Here is an 18338-nt window from a genome sequence, read left to right as displayed (position 1 = left end):
GTATTCTACAACCAAAAATTTGTAAAACGTCAGGAAAAAAACTTTGAAAAAGCTCCACTGAAGTTATGGTTAAAAGAGTCTCAGTCATCACGCCACACACCTACTTGGACACTTAACAGAACTTGTTTTACATTTCGCACACAAGCCAGTCGGCCCAATGGGCTATTATTCAAACTCAATAATAACATGTTCACACAACGCGAATTCTTGCATAGTTTTTTTAACAAAAAAAACTGCTGCTTGCAAGGTTTCAAATACAATAGTCGTTTCAACTTTGATCATTCATAGTACTCATCAACTACCACTGTGGGTTTGTTTGGATGCATACTTACTGAAGTCCTAATATCTGACACCTTCACTATGGTAGCTTCAGAAGCCTGCTGGCTGACTCTAAGATGCACCTGCTGAAGACTTTCTAGGTTCTCCAAACCATAAGCACCTTCGAGTAGCCTGAACTGTAGCTCTAGCCTTTGAAGCTCCGGCATTGCCCTTTCTAGGAAGCTCAGTAGTGGCATCACCGGTGCTGAGAATCTGAGTAGCTTAAGACTCATAAACCCACCAGCCGGAACAAAGATCTTGCCTCCTGAATCCATTGTATTCTTATGAAGAATCTCCACAACATTGCGTTCCTGCCCTTTTGCATTTACTGAAAATGTGAGAGAGAATAACAAAGGGAGCTGGGAAAGAACTAGCAACATATCTGTCCCCAATGAAGTCAATGATAAAGTTAACTTCTCGAGACTTTCCAGCTCCTTGATCCATCCAGGCACACGAGTCAGTTTGCCAGAAAGCTCAAGTGAGTGGATGTATTTTGGGGGAGTGGATAATTCCTCCACTGAATCAAGGAAGCCTGTGAAACCATCATCAATGGCAAGAGACTTCAGGGAGAAGCCAGTTAGGTACTCAATGGCTGAGATTAAATCATCATACTTATGGCTGCTGGCATCAAGGTCTCTAAGATTGAAGATACTTAACTTCTTCAATCTGGTGAGGTTGTGCATGCTTCCAAGGTCCGGATTTGAGCTCTTACTAATCTCAATGCCTGATAGTGTCTGTAATGCTGTCATCTTTGCAATTACTTCAGTGAACCTCAAGGCAAGACGTGTGGATTTATTCCCACCAAGCAGATGGACCATTTTTTGGAGCTGGCCAATGGATAAAGGTAACTCAGTCACATCTGTCTCCCTTATATCCAGTGTCTCCAAATATTTTAGCTTTCCTATTTCTGTTGGGAGCTTCTTGATGTACGCCGCCCTACGAAGGCTCAGATACTTTAAATGAAACATCGTACATATTTTGTTCAGCTGACTAGTATTTAAGCTCTTGCAACCTTCCAGATCTAACACCTGCAATATCCCAGACTTGAATGAATAAGAAGGCAGTTGGTGTAAATTCTCAAATACTGTTAGCGACCGGACGTGTGACAAGTTCATGTTCTCTATTTTGTCTTTTGCATCCTCTGGATTGCTGCTGTGCAATGAAAGTCGACGGACTTTGTTGCTTGGTGTTGGTGTGAGCCAGTGGCCTCCAACTACAGTGATGAAGTTGTCTTCGCTTGACTTAAATACAATGTATTCAAGGATCATATCATGAACTTGGCAAGCCTTCACCATTCCATTGCTTCTATGCTCCACTGCCCGAACTATATTCCTGCTGATGAGCTCATTAAAGGTGTCGTCAGCAATTTCCTCAACAGTTTTCCCATCCTTCTCAATGATCAAACCTTCAGCTATCCACCGCCTTGTCAAACGCCTCCTGTTTATGCTGCAACCCTTTGGGAATATGCTCAAGTACAATAAACAATTTTTATGATCAGCTGGCAAGTCGTTGTAGCAGAGATTAAGGATCTGTGTCACTCCCTCTGGGGTCAGATTCTTGTCCAACTCTGAATTTAGAGACTCTCTCACCGTTTTCCAATGGTTCATATTGTTTAGGTCTCTTCGGGCTAGGAGCCCTGCTACTACAACTATAGCTAAAGGCAGACCCCCACAGTTCCTTAAAATATCCTCCTTGATTTTTGTAAATTCCTCTGAATCCTTGGTGTTATTTGACTCCTCGATGTGTTTGGACTGCTCTCCCTCAGTGTTTTTTGATGATTTATCCTTGGTGTGTTTGGACTGCTCCTTGGTTTTCCTAGACTCCTCTTTTGTATTGTTTGACTCCTCCACGGTGTTTTTAGACTCACCCCTCATAGTATTTTGGGACTCCCCTTTAATGTTTTTGGACTTGTCATTGGTGTTTTTGGGCTCCTTACTATTTTCAGACTCTTTGTTTAGTGACACCTCCTCTTTGGTGTTTTTGGAGTCCTCTCTGTTGTCTTTGGGCATCTCCTTGTTTTCGGGCTCATCCTCCATGATGTTTCTGGGCTCCCCTGGATCTTGATCTTGAATTATTTCAAAGAACAGTTTTTTAGACTCCTCATGAGAGAGTGGTTGAAGCATATGGATACGACCTTGTTGATGGCTACAAGCATTGGCCACAGACTTGAACCTTGTAGTCACCACTATTCTACTGCCATTTTGATTTTTAGGCAAAGATTCCCATATATTTGTCCACGATGATACGGACCATACATCATCAACTAAGAGGAAATACCTGTTAGGACAACATGTACAAATAAAATTAGTGGCATGGTACTAGCACTATTACCAAACCTGTTATAAATAACAATGTGTATGATATTACTCGCTTGCACTATTTTATCACTACATCTGTTATCAGTTTTTTTCTTTAATTCAACCAGATGTCAATAGAGATTCCAATACATGAAAGGCCTAAAGCCCCACAGGTAGCCCAGGAACTCAAGCACATAACACACACGTACACAACAGTCTCTTTTGGTGTGCAATTGCTTGCTGCCTTTTCTGTTTTCTTCTCTATTTGTACACAGTCGAGAACTACAATAGAGCCTGTAAATGAAAGCTAATAACTACAGCCATCACTACCTTGATTGACTCATTATTCTCACTAACTAGCAACTGGAAATCTGCTAAGTAAATAGGCTCTGCACCTGGACACTCTGAACCTGGACAGGCTCTGCACCCAGACACTTTGAACCTGGACAGCACGCACAGGATTACTCCTAACAATACAAATATTTATGCCATTTCTAAACATATGTCGTCAGGATAAATTTATGGCATTTGGTATAGTATTGAGCATTCGATGAGCCAAACAATTCACCAACAAAATCTTTAGATTTCGAGGAAGCTTAGCAACTAATATTAACAATGCATTTAAGAAAATGTTGGTTGCAAGAGAATCTTCAAACAATGCATCTAACAGGTCAAGAAGGATCTCTCACCTCTTTCGCTCGAGTTGTGTTCTGAGCTTCTCCTTGAGCTGTTTCACGCTCCACCCCTGGCTCGCATCGGAACGGCTTTCTGATGAGGCCGTGACACCGGCGTCACCTTTGTGCTCGGGCTCCTGCTGCGGCATGACCTGCCTGAGAACATCTCTCAGCAGCCATGCAAGGTTCAGCTTCTGTGACGCCTGTACGGACGCCCGGGACTCGAACTTCTCCCCGAACCTGCGTTTCAGCTCTAATGCCATCGTCGTCTTGCCGAGCCCACCAAACCCGACGATGGCGAGAATCCTCTGGTGGTCAGCCTGCGGATCTGTGAGCCATTGCCCGTGGTTCGTGATGGCCTCCTCCTGCCCCACCGGCTTCGTCATGCCAACGAGCCGCGGGTTGGGTGATTGCAGGTGGTCGGTCGTGTACAATCGAGGCGCTCTGCTCGACTTGCGCCCGGAGTTGCGGTGCCTGGGGTCCTGCACGCCGTACCTCGTGCGGCGCTCGCCGACATCCTGCGCACGGTTCTTGAGGTCGATGACCTTGGCGGCGATGTCCCGGCGCGCCCAGAGCGTGGTCATTGTGTACCACGCCCGGCGGAGGTTGACGAGAAGGCCCTCGCCACGTGGCTGGCGGCCGAGGCGGTGGGCGAAGTCGTCCACGCAGTCCTCAATGTCGTAGGCCACGTCGCGGACCTGCTCGACCCAGTCCTTGGTCTGCTCGTCGTGGACGGCACCGGCCGCCTCGGCGCGTCCGATCTTGCGGAGGAAGGCGTGCATGCTGGCGAGCTCGTCGTTCATGTACTGGATCTCGCTGCGGACGCCGCTGATCAGCATGTACTCCTGGGCGAGGAGGCTGCCGAGCTTGCCCAGCAATGAGCTCATGGCGCTTTCGGAGGCGCCCACGGCGAGGTCCATGCTCGTCGAGCTCTGTCGCAGGGGCTAGCTGCCTTGTCTCTTCGTCTTCGGCCGGCCGTCACCTAATGCATGCGATGCATGTTTTCAGGCATCACCAAGAGGTAACTAATTGTTACATTTGTCTAACCATTTGCTGAGATGTAGCCAAAAACTCATCTGAGAGGTGAGAAACTGATTACAAGGATCTCAGAGCCGGCGGTGGAGGATATTGCTCACCCAGGTTCTAAGTCCAGACTCACTCCCGCTAGAGGTGCTCATCACCTGCTTATTCCTTTCCGATAGAGGTGTTTGATACAAAAGAAAAAAGGACGGGCCAATAGAGTCCAACCATCTGTAACGTGGCCGGCATCTCTAAATTACGCAGGACATGGATCGATCTGAGAAGAGAGAGGATGACGTGATTTTGGGGCAAACAAAAAGGGTGTGGGCATGCATGGGATTGATGCCAAGTCCCCTACACCCTGGAGGACGCATGCATGTGATGCAGGAAGCAAGGAATGGAATGATCAGATTGGGTGGCGTGCACGCTTTGTTTTGGAATCGAATCGACATAACCTCCTGGCGACTCCTCCTTATACCTAGTAATACTGATCATCTCACGTACGCTGCAGAGAAGAGAGTTATTATGCATATCCGTGCCAAACAGTGAACTGAAAGGCGGGACATCATTGTTTCAAAAAACAAAAAAGTCCTTCGTTTCAAAGAGAGGCGGGACATCAGCAACGAAACACCAAAACAAGCGTGCGCGCCATCATCCGGCTGGCCAACAAAAGTGTCAATCTCTAATTAGCAGCGCGGAGCCAGTAAGTCGGTTTCAATCTACGTACACTGTGTTCTGCGCCAATTCCATGCGTATTTTTTTTCTGCATTTAATTTTTGGAAGATTAATTGTTGCCAGTCCGATATATATCGCCTCCTCCTCATCACAATTAAATAAAAAAATAATCACAGCCTTCCATCGTCTTCAACCTGGCCTCCTTTTGATCATTGCAGGGGGTTGCTTGGCAATGCATGGCGCCTGCAGCTTCCAAGGAGGAGGCGAGAGAAGCAAGCTGGGCATGGCGGATCGAGGTTGCATTGGGGATGCTGGAGCCCCTCCATGCGAGGGTTTTGGCGCTGCTGGAGACTGGTGGCTGCCGCTCCGTCCCTGGCTATCTTCAACGGCGCAGCTTCGCCTTCATTGAGAAGGAGGTGCGCGCCATTATCTCGTCCTTGTCGCGGAGCCCATGGCGGGATAATGACATGGACTACAACGTGTATACCTGGCTGGTCGACGTTGTTGCGTGGGCCCGAGCTACCAGCATCATCATCGAAGAAGCTGAGTCCCGGCGTCACATGCTGCTGCCAAGGATCTCTCCGTGCTTGCATCCCAGTAACCTAAGTCGGTTTTTCCGGAGTCCGACATGTCACAATATTGCCCAAGATCACAGGCTGCTTCTTGCTACTCCGCCCGACATTGTGGTGCCACCCGCTGGGGCGACGGTCCGGCTTGTTGGGTTCGACGGCCGCATCAACAAGTTACTCAGGTGGCTCACGCCAACCAACGACGGCGAAGAGGCCGGTAATAATGGCCTAAGAGCACTGTCCATTGTCGGACCTGCCGGGGTGGGTAAGACGACTCTTGCCATGGAGCTCCACCGCCAACTCCAGTATAATAGTGGCGGCGGGGGGCGCTGCTGTTTCGAGCTCCATGCCAAGGCCCACATTTCCCGAGGGCCTGATAGAAACAAGCTTCTCCTCCGAGACATCCTTTCGCAGATTTCAGATCCGCCACAAACATCATCTCTTCTCTCCGTGACATCGAAATTGGAGGAACTAGTTCGCTGCGTCTCAATATGTCTACAAAATAAGAGGTACTTCCTCCATTCATAAATGTATAAAGTTGTTTTAGATTTCTCCAAACTCATATATTTTTATAACTTTAACGTAGCCATATCATCAAGTGCAAATAATTTTGCATGTACAGTTGATACTACCAGATTCTACATGAAAAGTAATTTCACAGTAGATAATGCTTGATATTTGAAATAATATATTGTTACAGAATTAAGTTTAGTAGAAAATATCATTATAGAAATTGGTAGTCAAGGTTTCACCTTGTACACCGTATTGATGACCCAGACTATTGGTGACTGGTGAGAGTACTAGAAAAAAGTGTACATAATTGTTGACAAAAAAGAAGTCACGCCAAACACGGAGCAGGCCACATGATTGGCCCATGATGTACACGCGCAATGCTTACCCAGTTACCCCCCTCGCTAGTAGAGTTTTGAAGAGTACGATAAAAGTAGATCGGAAGTACTAGAAATATTTACTTGATCAATATCAATTGTGGGTGATTCAATCATCCTGCACTTACTACTAGAGAGGAGGCCATCACTGCCAGTTTTCAGCTAAGACTTTTACACGGTGAAAATTGAAACCAGTAATGATAATTTACCATCACCGTCGGTTTCTATTACGAGCCGGCAGTGATGTTTCCTTCGGACCTGAAATTTTTATAAACTCCGATTTTGACAGAGCTTGCGCCCGCCGCCCGTCCGCCCCTACCCCCACTCTCCCTCAGTCCCCTCATCTCACCCCGTCACCACCCCTCCCTCTCCCAACCTCTCCAGATCTCATCATCTCTCCCTCGAATCCCCTCTCCATCCTTCCATCTCCCCCCGATCTCTCCTCTCCTCTTCGTCGATCTCTTCCTGTCGACAGCGGCCAGCCAGCCGACCGAGCCCCTCACTCCCCGCTACCCCTCCCCTCCACCCACCACTCGCCCCTTAGAGAGCCGCTCATAGCTGCAGTGAGGAGTGGCGGCGGGACGAGGTATGGAGGCAGCCCTTGGGATGAAGCTGCAGGCGAGGCCACGACGGCGGATGGTGTAGGGTCACAGCGGTGATGTGGTGGCCAGCGGGGTTGCGACCAGCGACGCGCGGCGGCAGCAAATAGGGGTGGATCTAGGAAAAAAATATAGGGGGGTTGAACATACTGCCAACAAAGGCTCATCATTTCTAAGTTGTGTTACTGTTCACTCACAATCCATAGCGAGGGGGTTGGTTTGGGCCGGTTTTGACAGAGTATTCACTAGCATACTACAGACCTTCGGTATTTGTTAGCAGCACGCGCATGCCTTGACCTTGGGTTACCAAGCTTCATTTGTTTTGGGCTGTGTAATTGGAAGGCCATACGCCACGGCCCAAGTAATTGCCAAGTTCCTTTACTCGACCCATCCTAGCCCAATAATGCACATGTCATCTTTTACATCTGTCTAAGCCAAGTAAATCCGCAACTTCTCAAGTTCTCATCCATGGTGCCTCAAATTTGGAGGAGGGGCTCCATTGTGTCACAGGCATCAGGGGGGCTCAAGCCCCCTAGCCCCCCCTAAGATCCGCCACTAGTAGCAGGGTGGGAGCGGCCGTAGGGTAGTAGGGTGCTCCACCTCTCTCTCCCCCCGGTGAGCCTATCCCCACTCCCCAGATCCGGTGAAGTCACTTTCTCCTCCCCCCCTCTCAGATCCGGCGAAGTCGCTCTCTCTCTCTCTGATCTGGCGAGGGGGCTACGGCGGCGCGCAATGGTGCAGCGGAGGAGCAGCGAGATGGGGGATTTTTTTGTTTGTTAATGAGGCTTCATTGCTAGTTCATGGTCCGGCGGTGATGGGGAACCAACCTATATCTGCCGAACCCCCAAACCGGTGGTGATGCAGGGTTTAGAGCTGGCGGTGATGAACTGTTGTGCAGTAGTGACTCCTTTTGGGAATTTATTTATTTGATCAATAGTTGATTGAGCTTAACACTTCCTTTGGGAATCCATGCTACGTTCTTCTCTTTCAGCCTCTATATACTAAGCCTTTTCAACTTCTTCATATGGCAACTTAATAGACTAAGTGTGCATCCCATTTGTTATTTTGTTTTGAACATTCCCTAATTTTGGGAAGTTTCAACTTCTTTTCTCATATTTGGCACCAAAAGTATGAACAACTAATTGCTTCATCTCTTTGCCTCTTAGGAGCCAAATTTATTGGCTTTTCATTTGAAGTTTGATATGACCTTATATCCTTGAGACCATCCCTTTTGATGCCTAAACTTGATTGATGACTTTTCTATTCACATTAGCTCTAGACTGATTTGTTTGATCAAAACGGTCATTAGTATATGATTATCCTTCAAATGATGGTCTTCTTGGGGCTGGATATTCTAAGTAATATGGTGTAAAATATGATTTAAAAAAAATAGATCAACCTAGGAGAAGCTAGGCAATTTTTCATTAAGAAGAAGAAATAGGCACCCAAATTTGAGATAGAGGGTACTCGAACCTGGATGGTTAGAGTGCACGACCACACCTCCCATCCTAACCAGTTGAGCTAGGCTCACTTCCTTAAAATATGATTTTGGGGGGGGGGGGGGGGGGGAGGTGGTGTGCCCTTGGACCATACCAGCCCTATAATGAACATGGATAAACATCACCAAGAGGCCCATAACGTTAGCATCGACAGCCCAAAAGGAGGAAGTTTACTATTGTATCAAATTTCTTTCTTTGCCAATCCGGTCTTCACACTTGAGCATTGGAGATGATCTTGATTGGCATCATTTGACTGATAATCATTCTTTACTTCCTTCTCTTTTTTATATTTTCTCTAAATGTAACCTTAGACATTTGACCCATGTGCTTATGACAGCCTCTGTCTTCCTTGAACTTGCATGCACCGATCTTTGAATTGCCTTGTTGCCATGAGTGATTGATGCAGCTTTAACAAATTCTTCCCCTTTAAGAACGTCTTCAAATTGCATATCACAAACGACATCCTATAGTCCACTCAAAGGCTTTGACATATCAACAATTACCTTTACAACTTTAAATGGATGACTTATAAGAGCCGCTACAACAATTTCTTGCCATCAAGAAACGTTTGTTTCAGCGAATCTCATCCATCCTTTATCGATAGCTGATTGTATTATTTAACGAAACATGTTGTGGTTTTTTGCACTACTGACAAATGAATTATGCCACTTGCAATAAACTTATTGTTTTAGACCTTGGAGGGATGGAATAACTCATAATCCAATCAAAAGTGTACATTTTTGTCTTTCTCTGATCATTTAATTTACATAGCTTTAGAGCTAAACATAAAGAATGGTTCAGATTTCTCCTCCACCCATTGTTTGTGCTTCTCTTGTTAGATGTTTTAGATTTATTATTATATTAGCATTGGTTTCTATAATGTTTTTAAACCTTGAATTTTATATATATATGAATGCAAAATAATTAAAGAATTTGAACCTCATTTGTGACCAACTATAAATAAAGTATAAAAATAAATCAATCTATGTAGATACAAAGCTCGATGAAAACACTGAGGTAAGACCTAACTCTATTGAATTGTTGTTATTGGCCTTTCTAGGTTGGACAATGCATTAATATACATACTTTGTAATAATCTCATTGCCAAAAAGTAATTAACTTCCCCAAATGATCTTTAGGATCACGTATGCAAAATACAGGAATAGGGGTGTCAATATATACAATCATACAATAAAAAATAGAATTAGGTAAGATACTTGTAAATTTTACCTTATCAAATATGTTGGAGAAGCATGGCATTTCCTTCGTTTGAATGATGCTTGCTCTGTTCTTTGATGGAACTCCAACATCTCTTGTTGTGTAAGCAGACCGTGACACCCTAAGAAGCACATATAAAAATATATTCCAACTTCTATCTAGATGGGCACTATGTTTTTCTATGTGTTGCTATCTCTACCGCAAAAGAGTTCTGCACCCTATGTTCCAATCCTATCAACTACAGATGGAAATTCTAGAAAATGTAAACGCGAAAAGTGCAATAGAAAATGCGAAAAATAAAGGGGTAGAGGATGCAACCTCTTGACACGGTGACACGATGATTTTTATCGAGGTAATGGAAAGCTTTGCTTTCCACTAGTCCTCATTGTTGGAGCTCCTCTCAAGGGAATGCTCACACAAGGGCATACGCTCATCGGTCAAGTAACTCCATGGATAGTCGATAGGCCTTCCATGCGCAAGTGGATCTCCACCTAGCCTCTCCCAGAAGCTCCTCACCGCTCTTCACTTGGTAGAGCTTCGGCAAAATGTCTAGGGCCTCTCCTTACTATCACATGTACTGGCCCCAACTCCACAAATGCGGTTGAAGGGTCTCGCAAGATTTACAAGCCTTGGATTTACAACTCTTGGTGCACGCAAGCACCGATAACAAAGAGGTGTGCAAACCTCACCGAACTGTGTAGGATAATCCCTAAAGCAATGCGCTAATAGGCCTAAACTAGCACTAATCAAGATCTAAGTCTTATGCTAATTGTCTTAATCTTCTCTTGAGCACTTTGGTGGATAGAGCACTTGTGTATGTGTGGAAACTAAGCCTATAGCTTCTCCAAGCTCTAACACACTTGAAATGGCCAGACAATTGGATATTTATATCCTCAAGCCAAGAAACTAGTCGTTGCTCTAACAATCACAAAAACAGTGATCACTGACTTATACTATAACCTCTTTATGGCTATTACCGTATCGTACTGTGATCACCAATTGATCCTATGCTTCAGGTATTGTAGAGCCAAATTTGTGATGATGCCGAGTCGTGCCGATCACACCGATTCACAATGTGCTCCCTTCATGGCCATCAATGTATCATCCTATGATGCATGTTAACTTCAAACCGAGCCAATCACTGATTCATCCTATGCTCCCTTTATGGCTATCACCGTATCATACTATGATATGCGACTGTGAGGAATCTTCACCATTTTGCTTCATTTATTCGTGTGTCTTTGTCCGGGCTTCTCTTTGTTGCTTTAAGGTCTTCTAAGGTTTTGTACATGTCCTAGGGACATGTGACTTAATTATAATGCTCGAGATATAAGGATTTTGATATGGACCTATTTCCGATGAACTCTAATCCCAAGTGGTCCCTTGGTATACTAGACAGTGGATCATAGAGTTGAGGCTGAACATATGAAATATTGGGTTCAACATACATGTTTTGCAATGCAATCATGGGTTGTGAAATTGTTGGCAATGAATAAAAGGATGAAGCATCTTGTCGCATGCGACTAAAGTGTTTAATGTGTGATGATTCATAAAAATCAGTTAAATTCATCACATAAATTTGGCCAAAGTATATGTTCATTGCATATGAACTTGTTGAAGTACCAATTTATATGTTGCATGTTTCTACGAACATTAAAATTTGATGCTGCATACACATTATCTAGCACACGCTTTTGTATATAATTTTAATATGCATAATTTGGATATCTAGAGCAATTATCTAAGTAGATTCAAGTCGATGCAATATGCTCAACAATAGATCTAGCAAAATTAACATAGAGATTTGTTGTACATCTACATGATTAGATTGAGCATTACTTTGTAGATTGTAAATCCTTGATGATGATCTCTTTGTAGCAACAACTATCTTGATGGAACATCTAATCTTCCCTAGCAAAGTGATTGTAGCTATTGCTAGTGAAGGTAGCTATCGCGCTTTCACGGTGACATGAGACTAGTTTTCAAGCAAATCAGCAAAGGTTGTCAAAGCACTTGCCCAAGAGAGACCCTATTGGGGCATGAGCATCGCTGGTTTGCCATAAATTGTCTAGTGAGCCTAGGCCACCATCTCTAGTCGTTAAGATCAGTAGATGAACATTATATATAGGGTTTGGAAGAGTATGATCAAAGTAGATGAAAAGTAAAAGACTTATTTGTTTGAGCTATTATGGTGATTTGAGTCTGCACTCCTCTGCATTTACGTGGGGCGGCATAGACTTTTCGTTCACTATCATGATACTATACATATTTTCCTTAAACCAAACACTAAACACTTTCCTAATTAACTTGGTTCGGTCAAAACTCCCAAATATGAGGGATAATTCAATTAGGCAATCCCAATGGGATGTGTGCATATGCCATACACAAGTAATATTAGGCTCAAAACATGAAAGAATCTGAAAATATAGAACATGAAACCCTAATCGATCCCAAAAAGACAAGGAGCACTGGATAGTCAAGTGAACACAAGTGAGCATATTGGACTATCTGGTGATTATAATCATGTTGAAGTTGAACCTAGCTCTCAATGCTTTTCGATGTGTACTCTTCCGTTGTATTAGTCTTTGCTCATTGCTTCTCTCACTGGATAGTCTGCTGCTCCGAAAATGCTCACACAAGAGTTTCACACACTAGCCTTCTCCTTCGCACTAGCCTTCTTTTCACCAAGAACGATCCACTACTGCTATGCCCTCCATCACCGGACTATCCAATGTTCATAAAAACTTGTTTTGTGGTCATTTTTTTTGTGTCGACAGTGTTGAGCTACAATATAGATTGCTCTGTGATACAATGAAAACATAGTTTGGAGTTAGCTTAATATTTTCCAATTATCCTTGCTAGGTACTTCATATTAATCGATGGAGTTGATGATGTATGGGGAGAGTCGGATTTAACAATGATCAAGGATGCTTTTCCTGATAACAATTGTGGTAGCCGAATATTGATCACAACGCGCATGGGAAGCATAGGATGGTTGTGTTACTCTTATTTCGATGGCCTTGTGCATGACATGAAGCCTCTGAATCAGAAATATTCTGAAAAGTTGCTCCTAGCAAAAACTTTTGATTCAATGGATGGTTGTCAGCTACACAATGTGGTGCTGGCTTGTGATAAAATCTTCACGGCGTGCGAAGGTGTACCATTGTTGATAACTGGCATGGTAGACTGGTTGAAACAACAACTACTGCAAGAGCTGAAACTACAGCATAAATACAACATGCAACGGCATCAGATATTTGTGTCTTGTAGGAAGGAACAAGTCCCCCAGTTACCAAAGCGGTTCGAACAGGCACTTGCACATGCTTACTATGACCTTCCTCGCGAGTTGAGGCATTTGTCCTTGTACATGAGCCTATTTCCGCAGGGGTATTTGTTCAAGATGGACTGTCTCATCACGAAATGGTTACAGGAAGGGTTTATCCTTGGATCTATGGAGCATGCAGAGATATGTTTCTTCCAGCTAGTCGACAGGAATGTCATCAACCCTGTACTAGCAAACTATGAATGCGACCCGGATAAAGTTGATGCTTGCTATTGGCAAGTCAACCATTATATGTTGCAGTTCCTTGCCTCCAAATCAGCAGAGGTGGGTTTTGCTTTTACCAGTGGCACGCTCAACTCGGTGGCACCAACAACAGCCAGCGGCAATCCAACACCACGGAGGCTAGCACTCCATCATCCAGATCCAAACCTCCCATATCTGCTTGAAAAGATGGATTTCTCTCAAACTCGTTCATTAGCTGTGTCTGGTGCAGTCAATGCAATTCAATTTGACAAATTTATCAATTTGATGGTGTTAGATCTTGAAGGCTGGGAGAATTTGAAAGAGAATGACCTTTTGCAGATATGCAGAAGCAAAATGTTGTTTCTGAGGTATCTGAGTGTTAGAAACACTCAGATCAGAAAGCTCCCATCAGAGGTCAAGCAGCTATTTTCTCTGGAAATATTGGATGTAAGTCACACTAAAATATCCGAGCTCCCCTTAGAAGTGTTCAAGTTACGATTTTTGAGTAAGCTGGATCTAAGAAGCACGCGGATAAGGCAGCTGCCAAAGCAAATTGTGAAGCTAAAGGATAGTTTGAATGCTCTTCTCGTTGGTGGTGAAGAACCGACTGATTCTGTTGAAACAACAAGGATGCCACAGGATATCTGGCACTTGGACAATCTGGAGACACTGGCCACTGTTGATTTAAGCCAACACCCTGCAAGCTTTCTAGATGCACTTGATGGTCTGCAAAGCCTGAGAGTGATTGCAATCTTATGGTCCTTCCAGTTGTGCACTGACAGAGCCTACACTAAAGCATTGCTATCATCCATTAGAAAGTGGAAGGAGCTCAGGTCCCTGACCATTCGCTGTGGATTCGCTTGCTCCATGGAGTTCTTGGGTTCCCTATCTGATCCGCCTCAGAAGCTTGAGAAGTTGAAGGTCACAGTAGGAAGATTTATAAGTGTTCCCAAATGGATCAGTGGGCTCAACTGTCTATTTTTTGTGCAGATCACCATTTGCAGACTAGAGGTAGATGATCTGAAAATACTCGGCGACTTGTCCAGCTTGCAGTGCCTAATACTAGGTTTGGACTTCATTCCCAGAAAAGTGATAGTGATTCAAAATGGGTCGTTCAGTAAGCTTCTGAGATTATCCATCGATTGCCCAGTGCCATGGCTTACCTTTAGTACAGAAGCTATGCCAAACCTTACATATCTTCAATTGAAGTTCTGCTCAGGCCCAGGAAGTCAAGGGAGTCGTCCGTGCGGTATCAGCAATCTCCATAGGCTCACGGAGGTAGTCCTCAGTTACAGCAAATGGTGCGCTGATAGCACCAGCATCAAGAGGACCATCGAGGCGGTGAAGGAAGAGGTTGCCAAGCATCGTAACCCAATCGACCTCATCATCGATGGCACCATAGTTGATGTCCAAGAAGTTGATCAGGAGACTGAGAGGGCAACCGAAATTTCTTAGTGGTCACGTTGCAGTTGGAATTTCCGTCAGGCAATTTGGATTCTGGGTATATGGGCTAGGCCGCAGTTGGGAACGAGGCATTGAGGCCTCGAACAGAGATTCAGGGCGAGATTGAACCTGAAGCTGAAGGTGGTGACATACTGACATGAACGAAGCGTAGCTGGCCCTCCAGACAAGGTACCCTGTTTACAGAATGTATCTCCGAATGCCACATATAAAGTAACCTAGCACCACTTATGTGAGTATGTGATAAGATTCATGCTTGTTTTTCCCGCAGGAACAGTGATATCCCAGAGGCATCAATTGCTGAAAGGAAAGGAGTGCTCCGCTTGGGTTCAAGTGAAGACAAGAACAAGAGGTGCAGCCTGATGTACCGTGGTAAATTGTCATTGCCACTTGTATCCGCATTGCCATGTCAGATGTTGTATTTGTTTGGTCATGCCGTGTTAGTTTCACCACATTATCAATAAGATACTATATACTGGCGTATATGTCTGTGTGTCTGATTATGCTGTTGCTTGTATAACCATTATGTAAGGTGTGTAGAAGGTAGGGAACTCAGGTGTTCTTCGAGTTCCACAGAGAAACTCTAAGACTTAGATACTGTAGTATTGATTCAGCTGTATTTTGTGGATCGCATGTAAGAGACTTTGCTATGGTAAATTGGTAATGCCACCACCGTGTTGTGCCTTGTGTGCTTGTGTCAGTCACTTGGACTAATTCAGCTAAAAATGTTACTCGTAACTGCAAGACCGCCAGCACATTTGGACTGCACGGGCAATGAAGCATGTGACGCAAAGTACAAAAAGAACATGACTGCAGAAAACAGAACACTGGGGACGCAGTGTAAGGATCGTTTGAACAGAGAGAAACCAAATGGAAGTGCATGATGACATAAAATGGCTGCAAGAAGGGGCAATCGATGCAGGGGGAACTTTGCAATTTTTCTTTCTAAGACACTCAATGGATTTCTTTATATGATTTTTTCTCCATCCCAAAGTGTCATTCGTGAGATGTCTACTTCAGTGTATAATTAAATTACTAGTTTATTGCAAAATGTCATTCGTGACATGTAGAATGTTTTGATTAGCTTCTCGCGTTAACCTGCAGTCTATCTGTTCATGCACATATCATCTCTGTAGTTGGCTTTGTTTACTTGCACGTACAGCAAAGCCCATGGATCAACCAGGCAGCCCCTCTGCCACTGCCAGCATCTTATTATTATTCATGTGTCATCTCTGTAGTTTGCTTTGCATTTTTTTTTTTAAAAAAAAGTCCTGCAGTCACTTTTTCATGTTGTGCTACTAGCTCTGTACCAAACTTATGACTTGTGATGAATGATCCTTCAACTACTACCTACCAGTATGCTGTTATCCAAAAAAAAAGAACTACTAGCAACCAGTATGACTTCCTGAATTTTTCATATTGGTTGTCTTAAGAAACATGTGACATAGGTGCATTAATTTACTATGAAACAGGAAGAGTACCTGCAATCACTGAGATACATGTTTGCTTGGTTGCCAATATATTACTTCAAGGAATTCTCAACAGTGTTGGCTTTCTTCCATTTGGTCTACTCTCAGTATACAGCAAACTAGGGTGGTGTATGCCACCTTATCAAAATCCAGGTGCAGACTAGTAGTCATCATGATCACTAAGTATTTCATACCATCCTTTCTCAGCCAAAAAAAAAAAACCATCCAACTTCATCAGCTGAACAGTACAATCAAAGCCGCCTCCTTTGCACTGACCATCGAATAGCATAGTATGTGTTTGGTATGCACAATATCCTCGCCCTGGTTGCTCAGGCCGAGCAAGCCTGCCCTCTTTAGTAGTACGCTCTGAATCATCAAAGTGTGTGGCATAGTGTCTGGACACTAGGCTTAGGATTATATGAGCTTTGAGCTACTCTTAGCGAGCTTCAAGAAATGCTTGAATGCCCACTCTGTCTACCCAGTCTTGCACTCTTGCTAATCCCATAGCCATTTGGGCTTGAACCCTTTCCCAACAATCTCCTCCAGGCTTCAATAGATGGAACACTTGCTTTGCAATTGCCTCTTCTTGGCGTACACAGCTTAATTCACCATGCTTGGCGGGATGCCCATCTCTGGCATCATTCTCAATAGCTCAGACACATACTTGAACCATCCTTGTTGGCAGAACGCGCGCACAACCACTGTGCACGTCGCACTGCCAGACTGAAGTACTGACCCCTTCCCCCACGTAAACCATGAGCAGGGCTGAAAGCTGCGCGTCGGGGTGCACCTCTCCCTGCGCCACCATTCCGTCGAACACCTTGCGCGCGTGCACGAAGCACCTTGCGCGCGTCGGAAGCACCCAGTTGAAGCCCGCGGGTTCTCATCTCGAGCGCCATGTCCGCGGCCTCCCGGAGCCGCCCGCATGGCCTCGTGCACCATGGGGAGGTTCCACCGCGCGACGAAGGTGGTGGCGGCCGTGGCGTAGAGGCGCATGAGGCGGCGGAGGTCCGGGCGCGCGGCGAGGTGGCGCAAGAGCGCCAGCGCCGCCGCGGAGCCCGCGGAGTCCGCGATGGCGTCGTCCGCGGGAAGGGAGGCGTCGGGGATGGCAATGGCATCATCGGTGGACGAGGGAGCGGGAGGTTGAGTTCGGTAGGTGGAGGTGGTGGAGAATGGCTGGAGCTTTCGGGGGGAGGAGGCGGCGGCGGCGGCGGGCGTGGGGGTGGCGAGAGAGCATCTCGGCATGGGGTGGAGCTGCCTCCACTCACTTCAGCCCCGCGGCCTCCTCATACGTTGCAGCCCGCCTTGTAACAAGCTCTATAAGAACAATTCCGAAGCTACACACATCACCCTTCTGTGCGACGATCCCTTGTTCCTTGTATATCGGGTCTATGTAACTCATGTCCCCAATGACACGCTCTGTCATCTCCGCCTTTCCTCGTGCCAGCAGCAGACTTGAGGTCCCGAAGTCTGAAACTTTTGGGTTGAAGTATTCTTTGTCAAGAGGAATGTTAGCAGACTTAACATCACCATGACGGATGTCCGATGGTACTCTCCCCAGCAGAATGCATGTATGTTAGGCCTTTAGCTGACCCAATAGCAATCTTCTTTTAAAGAGAAGAAAAGCATATACGACTTCATTTTCTCATGCTATCTGCTTGCTGCTGTTTGCACTAGAATCAACAGAAACCAGTGCTTTGGGCTCCTAGGTGCATGATTGGTGGTGTATCAGACATTCAGACTATAAGTACGCTACTCTACCGTGTGATCTGTATAAATCTGTCATATATTGAGTGGCACCTGTGCTTGCGTCTACTGATCTGAAGATTCTGTCCCCAGATGCGAATGGTCTGGTCATATTCAATCATGTTTATTCGATCGGTCGATCCTTGAAGGCTACAAAAACAGCTGCTGCTACCAAGTGTCATATATCCTTGAAGTCTTGGTGAAACTAGAGAAATGGCAACTACGATGGCATCTAGACTTCATCTACGATGACATGGATGCTGCCCCTACCAAGTGTGCAAAATTTTGGTCGAAATTTATTGTTTGCCTGAAAAATAATACTACTGATTGGGATATCATTTTTGTTTGTATGTAATGTACCTATAGTTGGACTTATCTTC

General features: G+C 45.0%; 2 protein-coding genes across 2 annotated transcripts; one reads left to right on the top strand and one right to left on the bottom strand.

The window, feature by feature from the left end:
* Nucleotides 1-77: 77 nt before the first annotated feature.
* On the bottom strand, nucleotides 78-4563 carry LOC117866734 (disease resistance protein Pik-2). Its single transcript, XM_072295627.1, has 2 exons — nucleotides 3305-4563; nucleotides 78-2595 (listed from the first exon to the last, which is right to left on the bottom strand). Exons 1-2 carry the CDS (start codon nucleotides 4207-4209, stop codon nucleotides 279-281), a joined length of 3222 nt encoding a protein of 1073 aa, XP_072151728.1. The 5' UTR covers nucleotides 4210-4563; the 3' UTR covers nucleotides 78-278.
* Nucleotides 4564-4817: 254 nt separating this feature from the next.
* On the top strand, nucleotides 4818-15428 carry LOC117866633 (disease resistance protein Pikm1-TS). Its single transcript, XM_034750916.2, has 4 exons — nucleotides 4818-5012; nucleotides 5203-6062; nucleotides 12619-14914; nucleotides 15015-15428. Exons 2-3 carry the CDS (start codon nucleotides 5221-5223, stop codon nucleotides 14735-14737), a joined length of 2961 nt encoding a protein of 986 aa, XP_034606807.1. The 5' UTR covers nucleotides 4818-5012; nucleotides 5203-5220; the 3' UTR covers nucleotides 14738-14914; nucleotides 15015-15428.
* Nucleotides 15429-18338: the final 2910 nt, after the last annotated feature.

This window comes from Setaria viridis, chromosome 8 (assembly GCF_005286985.2).
Source record: "Setaria viridis chromosome 8, Setaria_viridis_v4.0, whole genome shotgun sequence".
NCBI lineage: Eukaryota > Viridiplantae > Streptophyta > Magnoliopsida > Poales > Poaceae > Setaria > Setaria viridis.
Note: the sequence above shows the minus strand (reverse complement) of the source record. Positions and strands in the feature narration are given on the sequence as shown.